General features: G+C 48.5%; 1 protein-coding gene across 3 annotated transcripts in view; it reads left to right on the top strand.

Annotated features, from left to right (window-relative positions):
• The first annotated feature begins 14,214 nt into the window (after positions 1-14,214).
• TMEM260 (transmembrane protein 260) overlaps positions 14,215-17,454 on the top strand; it is a 34,925-nt gene continuing 31,685 nt past the window's right edge. Inside the window, exon 1 of one of the 3 annotated variants that reach the window (XM_055716491.1) lies at positions 14,215-14,371. In XM_055716491.1, coding sequence (XP_055572466.1) covers positions 14,254-14,371 — 118 coding nt within the window. In that variant the 5' untranslated portion in view covers positions 14,215-14,253. Of the gene's footprint in view, positions 14,372-15,637; positions 17,150-17,454 lie in introns of those variants that run through there. The other 2 variants (XM_055716493.1, XM_055716492.1) reach the window with 2 other exon arrangements.

Genomic DNA, 17,454 nt, shown 5'->3' with positions numbered 1-17,454 from the left:
TGCAATGGAAACATATTTTAATTGGTTCCTCCCTATGGCTGTAAATTAAAATGATGTGGATTAAAGGGCTCAAACACGGCCATGCTGTTGTTGTTCTTCCCAGAAGGGCCAAGTGCTGAGTCTTCCTTCCTGCACACCCACTCCTGTGTCCTTGGCTGCCCAGGAGCCATGCATGGTTTTATCCATCATTATTTAACCCCTTAATTTCCCTTCAGGTGGGCAACATGTTCTGTCAGGGCATCTGACCACCAGCCTAGCCTCCTCACTTCACCTACCTAGGGATGGGATGCTCTGCTGCGAGGATGACAAGTCCCACCATGCCCCCACTTCATGCCTTTGCCGAGAACCTCTTTCTGAAATAAATATGAGTCTGCCCCTATCCTGCTCCCCTAAGGGAAATCTTCACTCCATTTGGGCTGTGTGGGAATAGGGGAGATCTTGCTGAAGGATCAGGGGGACATAGAGGTTGCAACATTGTCTCTGGTGCTGGGAATCCCAGAAGAGAGGCAAGCTGAAAATGAAACCCACAGTTGTTTGCCACACTGGTGACACTGCGTAAGAGACATTTAAACATAGAGAAGAAAGGAGTTCCCAGCAGATGATGTGACTACAGGTTCACTGCAGTAAATTTTAGCTTATGTCATGGAAGAAGTAAGAGGAGTGGGGAAAGTCCCTGGAATGACACCAAATGAGGCATGTGGCTTAAAGATGCTTTTAAATGGTAAAATATGTCATGAACAGCTGCCTGAGCCGCATACACACGCACAGACAGACAGCTACATCTTTCACTGACAGTGCAAGGAAGTGTTAATTTACTCCGCAGAGAGGCTGGTAGACGTGTGACCCTGAGCTGGAGCTGCCATCTGTGAGTTCATACCCATCATCATCTCACCAGAACGCTGCTGATGGTTACCAGCCTGCACCTTGGAGGGCAGCGGCCACCATGGGAAAGTCACTGCTTCAGCAGCACCAAGGTTCAAGAGAGTTTGAAATATTTAATTGGAAATTGCGCTCGGAAGTCTCTGAATTTGACCAAACACAGTAATTTTTCAAATACAGAAAAGCACACACTGGTGTGACCAGTGACATTGCCCTGGCAATGCCAGACATGAGCTCTGATTTTTATTTTCTCTTTAATTGGTGCTAATAGCCAGCACCGTCATTGATCTGCTGTTGCCAAAATGTTGCTCTGCCCAAGGTGAGCTCTTGCTCAAATTTTCCACATCTCATTCTGACCTTGGTCACGTACCCCAACTCCTTCCACATCCCCACTTGGCTGCATGTCTTGGGCACAGGCACAGCTACAAGAGCTAATTCCCTGCTGAGTGATATCTCCTCTGATTTGAATTGCCATCAGCTCATGGCATGACACCATCTTTTGGAAACAAAAGAAAGAATCCACCGAATTAGAGGTATTTCTCCATCCATTTGTAAGATTTCATGGAGTTAATTCAAATTCACGGCTCCTGTGGCTGCCATGACAAAATCATAGCTTTATAGATGGCCAAGGAATTCCCATTTGTAGGGATTTTTGATCCCTGGAGGCATACTCAGCTTCTGCTAAGGACACAAGCCACATAAAGGGCTTAGATAGCAGCTCCATCCTGCTTTGTGCCACCATCAGATTCGCAAACCAATTTTCATTCATTTCAAAGTGTTGTCTTTCTGTTTTACCAAAATATCATGGCCACACAATGGCTGGGGCATCCTAGTTCTTTCTTTCACCCACTTTTCTTCCTTCTTTAGTGACTTTGCTCATGAACTGGTGCATGATGTTTGGCAGGGTTAACAGTTGTGTCCTGAGCATATCTGAAGGTAAAAGTTGTTTTTTTTTTCCTGGAAACTGAACCTCTTGAATGAAAGGCCCTGCTGTTTGAGTTTGGTGGTACTAAACTAGTTGGCCAAAGGACTTGTAGCAGTCTGAAGTTCATGGGCTGAAACCAGCATCAGCAACTTATTTCTGTATTAGCAAGTGTTGTCTAAATTGTATGACAGGGTGGGAAACGCCAAATCACTTTGTTCCACATTTCCCTGGAACTGAATGAAAGCCAAACTTTTGACACTTGTCTGTCCCTTCCTCCGATACTCTGCACGGCTATTTCTTCTCTAGGCTTTACAGAGCATATCTAAGCCCTGAATGAAGCAGGCTGTGTCAGACTTGGTGGACCTTCATCCCCTTTGCTGCAACCATACAGCTTCTGGCCCCATCCATGTACATGGAGAGCCACCTCCCTATGCTTTTGTGTGATGCTGCGTAGGGATGGGACCGTGGGATACTAAGAAAGAGAGTGCCAGGGAAACACCCCAAAGCTCCTGGGTCCCAGCACAGGTTGCAGCCACACAAGCAGACACTTCACCCTTCCTCACAAGGTACCACCTCCGTTTTGGCAGTGGAGAAGAGGCCACATGGCCACGCACATATCACCACACAGCCCACATGTTGCCAGCATCCCTGTGCTGCAGCCACGGACCTGCGCCACATACCAGCTACCTTTGGGCACCTGGAAGACCAGTAGCAACGTGCACCACTTGGAAAGACAGAGGAGGGGAATTGCCTGTCTCCATTATAGGGAGGGTCTGGACCCACTTGGACCTGAATTCCCTCCAGGTCCCTATAACTATTGCTTTCCTGTGGGTGGCCCCAGCCATGCAATGCCCTCCCTACACCTCCTGCCTGGCTCTTGGAGGGTGTCAGCTCTCTCCAATGCCATATGTATGACTATAAATGACTTGTAGTGATGGTGCAAAGATTCGAAAGCACGGATGCTGGCACTTAGCAATGCAGCCCTCCTCCAGGACCCTTGCTATAAGGAACAGCACATAAATTCTGCTAATCTCATGCAGCCGTAGAGAGCTTTTCTTTCATTTGCTGAATGTATGAAATCCATATGTCATCAATCTCTTTCTGGTGGCTGGAGCCTGTTTATGAAGCTTAAATCTCTGGCATGTGGCTGGGAGCACAGGGGCCAAGTCCCAGCGCCTGCCAGCGCAAGCTTCCACCTCCTGCTTCTCCAGCTGCCCTCTTGCCTCCCTCCCTTGGCAACCGGCTCCCCCTGCAGCGACTCTTAGCTCCATTTTAGGGGAACCAAATGGTTCCTGTTTAAAACAGGGTGGTGGTGGAGCAGCCCAGAAGATGCCCTGCTGGAGCAAGAAGGACACAGAGCTGGGCAGCTGGCTGTGTGCCTTCCCCTGGGGAGGACTGTCACCCTGGCTCTGTGTTCCACAGACTGCTTTCTGAATTGCCTGCCAGCCCCCCAAACCCCCAGATACACAATTAAATGAGTTGCAGCAGGGTCAGCCGCCTGGCCTCCACCAATGCTGGAGAGCTGAAGCTGCTTAAAAATGATGGTTTTGACAAATTTGGTGGGTCCTGTGCAAAAATCATCTCTTTGTGGATATTGTCTTTGCTTCAGTGCCTGGCTTGGGCTTTCCAAATTGCTCTCCAGAGGTTGGGCAAAGGAAATAGGCAAAGGAGGCTGGTTTTGGAAACAACCCAGCCCGCCACAGCGGGAATGTGCAGCTGAGGAGGTCCTGCGGTTGGCAAGGAGGAGGCTGGCAGAGGCTGAGCATGATGGAGAGGTGACAGACCCACTGGTTGGGACCAGGGTGCCAAGAACACTGTCCCACCACTGCCAAACTGTTCCCAAGCCCCAGAGCTGGCTGGGCACAAAGCAGATGTGCAGGGGAGCTTGGACGGAGATAAGGAATGCTGCCATGGAACGGTACGCAAGAAGGGGGAACGGGAATGAAGCCCAGGAACAGCACGTGGTCAGGATGAGGGGAGAATTCACACGGGGTCAGAGCCCTTCTCCCTTTATCTTTGGGAGATTTGGGTAGCTTACTTTATTTTAGTCCCTTACAACACATTTATATAAAGCTGCTTTGCGCTGAGTGCTTCTTAGTGCTGGTCTCTGTTCTATTTAAACATAAATGTTTTAAAGTGCACAGATAGGTTTTTAACAGGAAAAAAATTGCATGTGAATTACAATTATTTCTTGTTTACCCACACAGCTCCAGCCAACACTTATTGACAGATTAACTTTCACTAAACTTTCTATGTAATATGTTTTAAAAACCCACTTGAAGTGCAGATTCTATTAGTTCCTGACCTTATGTTTTAAGAGGAAGAAAGTGGCTTTACACTCCATGAAATGTGTTAATGCATGGATAGAAGCCCTCTTATCCTCCTGCTTACATTATGTCCAATCAGGAGAATGGATTATGTTTTTAATAATCTGACATTAGTATTAAAAGTAATATTTAAGGCATTAGTCTCCATAACTAGTCCAGCGCGTTCAGAGCTTTCTCTTTGTGTGTGCACACGCGTGGCTGCGTTAAAACATATGTTTATGAAACAATGCTTTAGCTCAAACTGCCCAAATATATGGGGATAAATTGGGGCAGCAGATTACTGCTGACATCACTTTTTCAATTAGAGGCAGAGGGAAGATTTGATGGCCATTTTAAAACTGATTATGGAGGGCAGGGATTAGAGGCTGTTACAAACAGGAGGTCTTATTCTCCTCCCAGCCTTGGCCTCCCAGAGCTCCACGGACTTCAGGAGCAGAGGCTGCTTTATGGGGTGGAATAAGGCCAGTGCCACTGGTGGCACTGGTCATATGCACAGATCATCTGTTATATATGGGGCTGGGCCACTCTGCCTGTCTTAGTTCCTCAGAAACGTTGCACGGGACAGGGGAAGAAATCTGGAGTCTCCATCTCTAAAGCAAATGTTTTAGTGGAAAGCCAAGTCTTCCCAGCTGGTCTGGAAATCGGGGTATCCTGGCAGGTCAGGTAAAAATCGAGCCCCACTGGCCTGGACCTTCTTTTGGGTTCTTTGTTACTGTCTCTGTCTCCATGCATGGTTTAAAGGACATTTAAGTCATCTCAAACCGGATGTCCCCTGCATCCCCTGGAAAAGACAAAAGGGAGCTAGGAAAGAAACAGGGAACATCAGAAGGAGAACATGGTGTTGTGGCCATCACTACGCAGAGGAGTGCATTAGGATCTGCCACCCCAGGCAACTTTCTCCAGCATTTAAATCCCTTCATTCAGGACCACTCACCTTACTTCTAGGTGTAGTCTATCTAAAGGCAGCTTTTAGCACTTCAGGCTCATGTCATCTTTGTCTGCTCAATTTATCAGCCTACCAGTGTCAGAAATCTTCTCCTCATGGGGTACTTGACCACACTCAAGTTACCACCTACTCTCCTCTCTGCTAAGCTGTAGGTTACTAAATGCTAATGGTGCTTACAGCAATTTTCAGACTTCTCCTAAGTTTTAACAAATCTCCTTGGGAAGCCTTATCTGAGCCTAAGACTCAGAAACACTCCCATCAGTGCGGGACACAGAAGTGACTCTGTACCCACTATCTCTGGGGCAGATGCACTCCCTGTTTGCAAGAAGCTGAAACCAAAATGCTTCATCTTTTATTCCTTGGCTTCTGAGAGAGCACCTTTCGCTCTCACATCTCTTCGACAGCAAGACTCCTAAATTGTGGAGAGCCTCTGACTTTTCCTCTACTGATGGCAAACAATGCTTATCTTTGCAACATATGTGCAGTAACTGTTGTTTTGTGGCAGAAGGGAAATCCACAAGCTATCCAGCCACTGCACCTGCCTGCTTGGACTGAATTCCCCTGCTCGTGTTTGCTCACTGGAGTCAAGTACGTCCTGGGCTGGGAGACCAGCTGGGAAATCCAGTTACTACAGGCACAAACAAATGAGCGAGGGGCGGAGATGGGCAGCCATTCCTATTTGACTGCAACTGAGGGAATTTGGCAGCACACAGTCCCGACTCTTTATTTTAATTCCAGCCGGCCCATGACAGGAGAAATTCAAGTGAGCCAGAGGAGGTGGGAGGCAGGATATCCCCCACCCTCCAATCTGGACTTCTGACACATCTTGTCTGGAGTGCAGGACTAACACAGTGGTTCAAGGCGGCCACCCTGGAGTCCACAGACTGTCCTGCCTTCCTCCTGCTCTGCTATGGCCTTTTTTAATGCTGAGGGGCTGTCTGAATGGTGCCTCTTTGTCTCCAGCCTCTAGGCAGAACGGCTGTTTCAGGGGGCCCTACTAGCAGCCTCTCAGAGGTGTGATTTTGGCCAGGGCAAGGGAAGGAAGTGCCAGGTGAAGGGATGGATTATGCAAGGCTTACAGCGTTTAGTGGACAGCTTCCTTCCCCAGAAGTGCTGCAGAGCTGTGTCCTTTCTGGGAAGATGAAAGACAAGACCCTGCAGATGCCTCCACCCTGCCCTTGGTGTCTCCCAGAAAATAACAGGAGCAACTCCCTGAACTCGGAAACTGATGGGTTTCATTCACAGGTACAAAACCAACATGAATTTTAAGTTTTTCTTGCAGTTTTCCTGGTGTTCTTTCCAATTGGTTAGCTGCAGCGGACAAAAAACCAGACCAGATATGCCAATAGCTATATTCATGAATAACCAGAGGATATTACACTGCTTTCTGCAAATGCTTTGTCTGGGAAGGTCAAGTTGTACGTCATTACCTCGTATTTGTGAATGAAAAAATCCACAAGGTTCTTACAAATCAGAAAAAAGGGTGTAATTATCTCATATATTGCAGAAGAATTATCTGTGCTGATTAAGCTGTCGCTCGTTAGCTCATTGTGCTTATCAAGTCACCAACCGGCAACACCTTTGACCCCAGCAGTAATGATAGCACAGAACATTTGGACCACCTTGGGCCATGATGCACCCGTATTGTCTGTTTTCCTGCTAATATCATGTGTAAATATATGCACAGCTGACCCTGCTAGAGAGTCCCCCGTCCCCTGCAAGAGGTCTCAGTTCCTCTGTGTTTCCTTTCACAGTGTAAATTCAGCCAGATTTGTGGAAGGCAGGCGATTTTGCTTGCACCTAAATCTTTTTGCAGGATTTTGTTTAAAGGCCTTAATGCCATCGAAAAACAGCAAGAGGCAAATTCTGCTTTCAGTTACACCAAATGGGGAATAAATCAGCTGAAGGCAGTGAGGGATGCTGGATTTATCCCAATAAAGGCAGAGCAGAGCTCTTCACTATTTTCTGCACCAGCAGTTCTGGCCTTTGAAAAATGAGATGCATTTTTCTCATTCGGACTTGTGAGAAGCCTGAAAATATCAGGACACAGAAAGCAGAGGAGAAGTCTGAGGCTTCTAAATGATAATGGGTGGCAACATCCGGTGCATTAACACAGAAACAGCCTTTGTAGTGACTACTGACCACGTAACGCTGTAGTCACCTGTCTTGGGCTCTTAGATGCAAGAGAGGGGAGGAGGAGGAGGCTGTAGAAGCTGCTCCCCTTCCATTAACATAACATGAAGGTTTTGAAGGTCTCAGAAACTGCCCTATATGCATACTCTTTTTATCCATCCTTGAAATAACAGTTCTAGGTACACTGCAAAGACCTTGGCCCCTTGCTTTATGTTAAATGTTGTTTCTATGTCATTGTCAACACCTATTTGGTGTGAAAAAGATGCTCAGGGCAAGATCACTCTCCCTCAAATCCCAGATGAGGCAGTGCCACATTGGAAGTTTTCTTTCTTAATGGGACCAGTCCAACTCTCCCACATCCCTCGCTGGAAAACCTTACTCACATGACAATTTTCTGGGACTTGGCCTTTGGTTCCCCTTTCATTTGTATGGTCTGCAGCCCCTCATCTCAGCCACCTTAGAGCCTCCAGCATCTTCATCAGCTCTTTTTTATTATTAAAATGTTCCCTGATTTAATTCCAAATCACCATCCATCCTAGGCATCAAGTGAGGTATGACCTGTGGAAAAAAAAAACAACCCAGAAAATTCAGCCACAGGCATTTGGGTAAAGGTTATTGTAACACTTATGGCCTAGAGAGGCATATTGAAGTTTTGTGCTGCTGTTTTCTAGCTCCTGAGAGCCTGATCTACAGAAACTGGTACATCCCACTGCTTCAGCCTCAGCAGGAAAAGCCCTGACAGCACCTGTGAACTAGGCTGTATTTGAACCTGGGCCCACACCCCAGATCACCTTATGGCCATCCTATAAGGTTACCAGCTGATGTTTAGGTGCAAGCTTGAAGCAAGTTTTGGGGCACAACCAGGATAGACCTGGGTTTGGACTGTGTTTTAACATGTGCTCAGTTGTGCCCTTACTTGTGATGTAGACAGCTTGGGCAGATTGTGGTTCCCTCATCTGGTCTTTTGCTGTTGGGCCACGGCTCCTTGTTGGGAGCCACATCCCACAGCTGAGGTCCAGCAGATGAATTCAGGGTCCTTCCTACAACATCTTCCACAAGGCAGCTAGCTGGAATGTGGACTCCCCATGCAATGCTCTGACCACACGGGTGCTGAGCAAGTGGTGATGTGAATGGGCAAGTCAGGTCTGGGTATACGCCAGGATTTAATCTGGATTTAATGTAATCCATTTAATCTGTTTCCTAGCCTGGCCTTCTACAGGAAATGGAGACGGAGCCAAAATATCTTTATTCTGTTTTTGTGCTTCCGCACCTCTAAGGAGAACAACTGCAGGATCTGTACAGACCTTGAAACAAGTGGACAGAACATGTTCAGGAGCTTTGACTGGAAGACCACATACAGAGGGTATGGGTTGTTCCAAGCTCTGTGAATGCTGCTGTCACCCACAGACAGGTAGCTGCTGAGGTCGGACATATATCTCTCAGCCACCAGCATGCTGAAGGAAACATGGGTGAGGTTTGGCAACGGCTTATTTTTTTGAGCTATGGAGAATCCCACTGTCCCAGCCTGAATTTTATGGGAGACTTATGCTTCAGCCATTACTAAGAATGTAAGAGAAAAATTACTGTATGTTGCTCCTGTGTAATAAAAATACAGTCTCTAGGACTGCCACCCACTGGAGCAAGGACTAAGAGGCCTGAGTAAGACATCTTCCCCTAGTAAGCTTAGGAAAAGCAAACCAGTCCACTCAGCCTAACAAACTCAAAATCCTGTCCATGGGCTAACCCTCCATCTCTCCCCTCTCCAAAATTTGGATTTATTACAGAAAAGGTCTCCAGGTAACATCAGCTATCCCAGAAATGGCATGTCCTGCATACTGACACATCCCTAACAGACCTCAAATCAGCAGGGCTGCTTGTATATGGGGAAAACAGGAGTTCCTTGCAAGCCCCTTCTCATGAAGGTTTAGCAGCATTGTCTCTCCAGAGTTCAAAGCTGCAACAGATCTAACTTGCAACCGTAGGAGCAGGCCAGGCTATACGCCTCCAGAGACTGGTTATAAGCACAGTCCTAGCCCTGCCTATATATAATGCTTTTCTCTGCCTTCCTCCTAGGAGGCACATGCCTGGCGATGGGACATGAAACTCCTCTTTGTGGCGCAGTCTACTGATGAAAAGATGGGAGTCCTTGGCTGAAATGCATCTTACATCACTTTCTCTCCTGCTATTCTACACTACCTGCATCTTCACAAGTTGATTTTGGCCACATAAACACATCACAGTCCTGGTCAGTAAACTCATCTCTGTAGAACAGCTTGGAGGAGAAAAGCCTCCCACTGTAATCATACCATAATGAGACTAATACAACAACCTTTTGGGAGAACACAGATTTTTGACCTGACTCTGGAGCTCCATCAATTTCCAACTAGAATAAAACATAACCTATGGTAGCTTAACCACTAGTAGCATCACCAGGGATTTGTTCAACACAAGAACACAATGAAGATACAGCAGGGTCAGGTAGGAAGACACTGGTAAAGCCAGGTAAAGAGAGTGATTTTGGAGAGTGCAATTCTTGTTCTGCTTGACACTCATCCTTTCTGCATATTTCTTCAGCATGACCCTCAGATGGTACAAAATGATCAAAAATAATAAATGGGAATGAAACAGACAGGACTGGATGTAATGTGAAAAATTCTTACTTAAATGAGTTACCTGCTGAGTTTCACTGGAACCACAAACATAGGTGAAGAAAGGAGAGTTTGAACCACAGGAGACCCCTGAAGCACCGCTTGCTGTTGCAGGTCTTCAGCTACTTGCTGTGCTTGGGCATTTCTTGGGCCAGGCTGTGAGTTTGGCCACCAAATCACAAGATGGCAACTGATGTCCTACACCTGTAATTAAAAGAAGGATGAAAAGCATTTCAGTGTGTTTTGCAGTGCTAAAAAGTGTTCCCTTCTCGAAAATACTAATCTCAGAGTAATTCAGTGGTCTGGGGTTGAAGGGAACGGGGCCCTCATGTGGTGCATCAGCTGCACTCATGAGAACGTGGTCAACACGATTGTGGAGTCCCTGTGCAGTCTGCCAGTAAGGCATGCGGGTAAATAAATAATATCAGTTCAAGGAAATCAGGTGTGAAAACATAGAGCTGATTGTCAGAGTTCTGGGAAAACCAGTTGAGATGAATGGGACCTGTGACAGCTCAGTGTGTCAGAAAACCAGCTGGAAGGCTGCTAAGACTGGCAGAGGCAGGGACTGGAGGTCTTCTGCAAGACGATAAAGCCTGCCTTACAAAGTTGCAAAATCGTGGGAAACAAGGTCTGCACGGGGAAATTAACTCAGCCTATTTTCTTACTTCGGGGAAAAACGAAACTGCTTTTTGAAATAATGAGCAAGCTGTCCTGTGAGTGGTGGAACCAAGTCTGTTTCCCCACAGATCTGAGCCCCTCACATTCTCCCAGCCCATCCTGGGCCACACTCACAGCCCAGCTGGGTCCAGCCAGAGGCCACTGCTGCTCACTTCAACAATACTGAGCATACTGAACATGTGCACTTGCAGAATGGGACAGTGAGAGCCCTATGACCAGGGACGGAGAGACACTTGCTGGACAAGTGTGTTTTTATTCCACTTGGAAGTTCTCTCTGCGCTAGCAACTGCAGTTATGTTGCTATAAACGTATGATATGAGCCTGGTCTCCCCCATCCCCCCCAAAAAAACCAACCCCAAGAAGTCATAAAATGCAGCTGATTCAGGCCACTTAAGAACAAATAAAAGTAGTGCTTCCTTTCCATGCTTTGCAGGCAGGCACATATCATCAGTGGAAATACTGCCAAAGTTCTTATTTAAATATAGAAGTGGTGCTCATTTGTATTGTTAATGGTCCCCATGACGATCTGCTTTCCTTACACAGGGATATCATTTATGATGAAGACTGGGCTGGCTACTTTGCCATTAAAATTCTGCACCAGCCCAGTGCTGACAATATTGAAGCTTTGCTAAATGTGTATACATGTAAAGTTCATTAAATGGATGCTGACTGTTGTTACACAAGTACAGCAGTTGAGTGCTTTCGGTATTAACCTTATCACCTGATGGGCAAAAGAAAAGGTTTAACTAAAGCTTAGGACTAATTGAACAGTATTTCAGTATTTTCTTATGTAAAACTGGTTCTGGTCTATTGTTTTTATTTATTTGCAATAACTGTGCTCATTCAAGTTTGTAATGACACTGCCATGGGTGAACAGAGTTTGCTTTAAGTATTATTCTCTCTTTTCCTATCTCCTGCCTCCTCTAAACTGTGTCTCTCAGGAGAAAATCTGCAATAGAGCCTGGTAAAAAGACAACTGTCTAAGTACACAGCCATTTTGGGGAGATACGTTCTCAAGCTGTGTATTTAAAATTACTTTAGAAGTTCCTGTTTATTTTCTCTGCCTGCCTTGGGTATTTCCTGTCCGGCTGAGCGCGGAGCGTGGAGCCAGAGGAGAGAGGAAAGAATAAGCCTCCTGTTGAAAGGTGGGAGGTGTCTCACCGTCAAGACACTGCACAAACCACGAGCACTTTCTTTGCTCAGTTGCCACTAGAGTATGCTCTCGTGCTACAAGTTCCAGAGATATTTTAAAAATAAGTAGATATGTGTAGGACAAGGCCATCTTTCAAATGCTTTCCACTTGCCCTAGTGTGGGTTTTTTTCTAAGCAATAATTTTTTTTTATTGCTGTTGAACCCACCCTCAAGGCTTTGATAAAGCCCAGAGAGTCACTGGGCATTCTCTGAGGCGAGGCGATTCTAACTTTGAGATTGGACAACTCTCAATTTACAGAGCATGAGTGAAAACAGTCGAATATTATCTGCCCAGCTCTGATAAAACAAAAAAAAAGAGGATCCGCATGTCCTTCTTGTCTTGGTCAGACCCCTGGGTCATGCCTGGTGAAGAAGGGGGAGTCAAATCTCATGACTTCTGCTTACAGAAGAAAAATGTAAATGCACTCTCCAAAGCGTCTCTGCCGACAAAAAGTGTGCTTATAATCCTGGCCTTTGAAACGGTGGTAGTTATTCAGTAAGATAAAGGCTGTTGTGAGCCGGCCCTGCCATATTACCGCAAAGTACTATGTCACTGGCACCCTAAAAGTTCCAGTTTCTACATGACAAAGATATAAAACAACTTGCACGACAATTAAAGAACAGTTTGTCCTTACCATATTATTACCAGCCATTCTTCCACATTTCGATATTTGCTTTTAAATTGCTACCTCCCCCATCAATATAATTGTAATCAGTCACAGTTAACATTTGTCTTTGGATGCCTTTTCCAAGTTAAATACAAAGAAAGAAAAATACCACGAAGAAAAAAGCCGCGCTTGGGATAAAAAGCCTCGCCACCAGCCTGCTTTCACACATTGACTGCACACTTCGCTGTTAAAATTACATTTTAGCAGCCCCAACGGGTGCGGGAACAATGACCCCTCTCATTACCATAGTGACAATGGCTGGCGGAGGATTGCAACATATCTTTTTCTTCTCCCTGATGAACCTCAGCCAATAACGGCAGAAACCTGCCAACAAGTTGAGTATATTGAAACTCACTTGGTCACCACAGAGCCAAGCGGTTGCCTTCTGGATGGAAGGCAGCCACGTTGCCCCAGCTGTTATTCAGCTGCTGTTTATACCCTCAAATACCAGTTTCTTAAAGCAACCCAATTAACTTCTGAGTGAGTTGCAACATCAGCTTCTTTTGCTGTACCTACTGGCTGGAGCGGGTACAAAGACCTTCCCTGAATTCCTTAATACCTTTCTTGGTTTCAGCTTGTGCCCTTTTGGGGGTTTTGTGCCAGCTGTTTCAAAAAGGCCCTTCGGCACCAGCTTCTCCAGTCCCCAGAACACGATGTGCAGTTTTTCAGTCGTGTCAACCCTTAATCCTGTTCTTTTTTTTAATAAATGCAAACCTAATTTTCCAACGTCTCCACTTAGATCTAATCCATAAGGCTGTTTATTATCCTCGTTACCCTCTTCTATACCTTTTTCATTTGTATTCAAAAGCCTCTCTTTAATCTGTCTCAATTCTCCAGGTATGGCCTCACTGCTCTTTTGTACAATCCCATAATGATTTCCATGGATGTGTTTTAGTCTTCTATCGATAGGTCTCAGGATGCTATTTGCCTTCCTTAACCACTCCCGCAGCAGGAATCACTGCTTTTAATATTCTTTACGCTGACACCTTCAATCCTTTTCCTCACCAGCATCTCGTGTCACCCCGTTCTGGGTGTAAGTCTTCATTATCTGCGCGGTGCCACAGGGCTCCGTGAGGCTATGAGGCAGTCGGAGCGCGGCGCCGCAGCCCACGGCCTGGGGCCTTGCACCCCAGCCAGCCACCGCCCCCCGGGCCCCCGCTGCAGCAGCCGCTGGTCTGGCCCCGCGGGGCCGAGAGCGGCGGGCAGGAGGCGCCGAGCTGGGCTGGGCGCGGGACAGGGAAAATACATTATAAAGTTGGTGGTTCAGAAGGCCTCGGGCCCAGCCCAGGCCCCGGCCCCGGCCCAGGCCCGGCCTGTGGCCCACGGGCACCAAGGCACCGTCCCCTCCCTGCGCGGCCAGCACCACCGTGTCCCCTCTTCAGCGCGCCCGGCCCGGGACAGGGCGGGGGTCCTGCTCGGCCACCAACACCGCCGGGGACCGGGTGGCCGTGGCGACAGGTCCCGCTGAGGCGACGCCCCCGAGCGCTCCCCCCACGCCGCGCCGGCTCCGCGGTGATTTCGCCCCGCCCCGCCCCGCCCCGCGCGGTGGTCCCGCCCGGCCGCCCTCACCCCGGGCCACGCTCCTCCGCCCCGCCCTCTCCGGCTACACCAACTCCTCTCGGCCGGGAGGGGCGAGGAAGAGCAAGAGGGCGGGAGACCGCGCTGACTCGCCCCACGGGGCCTCAGCCCTGCCTATTCCCTATCGGAGCGCAGCTGATGACGGGAGGGCCCGGGAGGCGGCCCCGAGGGGAGCGGGGAGGCGGGCGGGGCGGGGCTGCTCCCCCCGCGAGGCGGTGGAGTGGCACAGCCCGGCCGCCCCTCGGTGTTGAACCCGGAAGCGCGGGCGCGGCGGCGCACATGGGAGCGGGGGCCGGGATCGGGGCCGGGGCGGGCGGAGTTGCCGGGGCGCTGGGTGCTGCCGTGGCGGCTCTCTACACGGTCACGCTGCCGCCCGCCCTGCCTGGCGGGGATGCGGGTAATGTACCCAGCGCCGCCAGCCCGCCCGCGAGCGGGGGAGGGGCGGCGGGGCGCCCAGTGGGGCCGGGGTTTGGAGTCACCCCACCGGGGAGGCGGCACCGTAGGGACCCTGGGCCCGTGGGGGCTGGTGCATCGCGGTCACCCTTCGGGGGCGGGGGGTTGTGCCCTTACAGGCTCATTGCAGTTCCCTATATAAGGATGCTCATCCCATGGGGGCTGGTGCGTCGCTGTCACCCCGTAGAGGCTGCTGTCACCCCATAGCGTTGCTCACCCCAGAGGGCCTGGTGCATTGCTGTCACCCCAGAGGGCCTGGTGCATTGCTGTCACCTCAGAAGGGCTGGTGCATTGCTGTCACCCTGTATGGTTGCAGTCACCCCTTACGGTTGCTCACCTCATAGGGGCTGGTGCATTGCTGTCACCCCAGAGGGCTGCTCACCCCGCAGGGTTGAAGCCCCCCATAGGCGCTGGTGCCTTGCAGTCACTGGTGGGTGCTCACCCCTTTGGGGCTGGTGCGTTTGATCCTCCATGGGGGCACTTGCCCCACAGACTGGTGCATTGTGGACACCCTGTATTGGGGTGCACACCCTCGGGGCTGGGGCATTGTCATTCCCCTCATTGGGTGCTCACCCCACTGAGCCTGCTGCATCGTAGTCACACCTTGCAGCTTGTCCCCTTGGGGTCCATGTGGCTGGTTCCCCCTTGGGGCTGGTCACCCCATGTTGGCCTGATCCTCTCCCCAGCCTGTTTGCTTTGCAGTAAATAGTTTGCCTGTGTTTGAGCCTTTCGGCGAAGGGTTTAGTTGGGGGCCCTGGGAGATGGCTGGTGGTGTCAGAAGGCAGATGTGCTGTCCAGCCAGATGTGGTATTGCTGCTCAGACCATTGCACTCTCTGGCCTGTGCAGCCACACAGCCAGTGCAGCAGTAAAATCTCTGGATCAGCCTGTCTGGAAGGGCAGCTCAGCAGTGTCAAACTATCCAATGTTTTGTGTTTCACACTGCCAATCCCAGCTGGCAAGACAAAATTCTCCTCTTGGGTCCTTCTGTGGTTTTCCTGGTTTTATCTGGTCTTTAAAAATGTCTTGCTTTTGCAGCATGTGTACAGCTGTGATTTGCAGATAGGAGGGCTTGGATTTTCTCGGGGTATGTTTTTTTGGTTGGTTGTTTTTTTTTTTGTGTTTTTTTTTTTTTTGTGGAGTAGGTACCCAGCGTACTTTCCTTCCTTTGTATCTCAGAAGGGCGTTGAGTGGGCCTGTTTAACAGTGCCTCTTGGCCATCGCTGGCTTTGGATCTAATTCCTTATAGATAAATGTGCTTTTAATGTATGCAGGTATTTTACAGCTTCAGTATGTGTGGAGAGAGAAATATGTATTTTGACTACAACTCCTTAAAGTTTGCTCTTAGTTTTTGTTTAGAGTTACACGGAATACGGTGCTACTTGGTAAAAGCAGGATGATTTTGTCTAGCTAGGTGTAAGGCAGCATGTACGTACTCAGTGTGGCTCTTTGCACACAAATGTAAAGTTGGGCAGTGATCCGAGTGAGGGTTATTTGATTTGAAGATAACAGGAGGGAGCTGTATTTGCATTATACCAAGCTCATCCTGGTTAGCTGGCTCCCAGAGGTGCAACCTTGTGTTGTCCGTTTTCCCTGTTCCCGTGTTTGGATCAGAGGGACCCTGTTGTCAGAGCTGTATTAAAAGGATTTCTTTTTAAACACCACCTCCATAGAGCTTGCACCCCATGCTGCAGATGAGGGGTGCAAGCGTGCCCTGGCTAGGCTGGCCAGTGTGCGCCCTGACAGCTTGTGCATCTGCTCCCCAGTCTGTGAAAGGGCTGGCTTTGCTTCTTCTGGTTCTATCAGTTAATACATGATCGATATATTTACAATTACTACCATTTTGTCTTTTAAAGTACTCCCTGATGGGAAACACGTGCCTATGACTGTGCAGGGTGCCTGTGCTCCAAGCTGTTCATACTTCACGAAGCTTCAGAAACCTGGTTTTTAATTGTACTTGAGCTTGGGTTTTGCCTCCGGGATGTAAATAACCATTAGCACCCTTTACGGAGTGGGATGCAGGCTCTCCTGATGAGGTGATGAATCAATGTTGGGATTCGTACCTTGCTTGATGTGAATTATCCTGGTAGATGCAGCGAATGGCCCAGCAGCACAAGCATGGGTTCACCTCACTGTGCTGGGTTATTGTGGTTATTTTATCCCATTTTGGAGGCAGGAGGGGGATTGTTCTTTCCCTAATTTCCAAAGGCACCCTGGTTCTTCCTAACACAGCAGCTGTGTGTATAGAAATGCACATACACAAGTGCAGTGTGCATCGCTCCTCTGCTAATAACTATTGTCAGAGGTATCAGGACACTGAGTGGCTGTGAGCTGCAAACGGGGCAGCAGAGAGGTGCCCCAGGAAAGGCCGGACAGGGAGACTGGGTACTTTATTGTATTGGAGGAAATCTGTCAGGACAGTGTCCCCCAGCTAGCACTATGACCTTACTCTCTGCCTCTCCTATTTTTTAAATTTACTTTATTTTTGCATTTTCTTCTAAATCTGCTGCCAGAGTTGCGTGTGTTTACTGGAGCTGAACAGAGATGGGCTCATCCCTGCTGCCCTTTCGTGCCCATCCCAGTCAGCAGCCACCCCATCGTGCTGTGTTAAGACTTTTTGGGGTCATTCCCCTGGCTTCCCATGGCCCCAGCAGCCCATGGGATGCTTTAGCACTGCCGCCTGGCTGGAGTCCCCTGGAAGGTCTCTGCACGGCCCCGCTCAAGGTGATTAACTTGCCCGTGCCTGAGCACAGAGCTCAAACTTGTGCCATCAAAAGCACTGAAGCTACTTGTGTGAGTAAAGAGCTGCTTAAGGATTTGCTGTATCTGCTTTCAGGCAGGGAGCCTATTATTTTATTTATTCTTTTTTTAAAGCTATCTGTATATTTTTAATTGTTCCTGAAGTTTGCAGTAATCCGAAAATGTAAAAGGCAATAGGTATTTTCATTGGGAGCTTTCTTGTGTTACTTAGCGTTATAATAAAGAACGAGAGAATGAATTCTAATTCGGAAACCTCCACAGATGTTAAA

This window comes from Falco cherrug, chromosome 7 (genome assembly GCF_023634085.1).
Source record: "Falco cherrug isolate bFalChe1 chromosome 7, bFalChe1.pri, whole genome shotgun sequence".
In the NCBI taxonomy this organism is placed as follows: Eukaryota; Metazoa; Chordata; class Aves; order Falconiformes; family Falconidae; genus Falco; species Falco cherrug.
The sequence above is the reverse complement of the archived record's forward strand: the minus strand, read 5'-3'. Positions and strand labels throughout refer to the sequence as shown.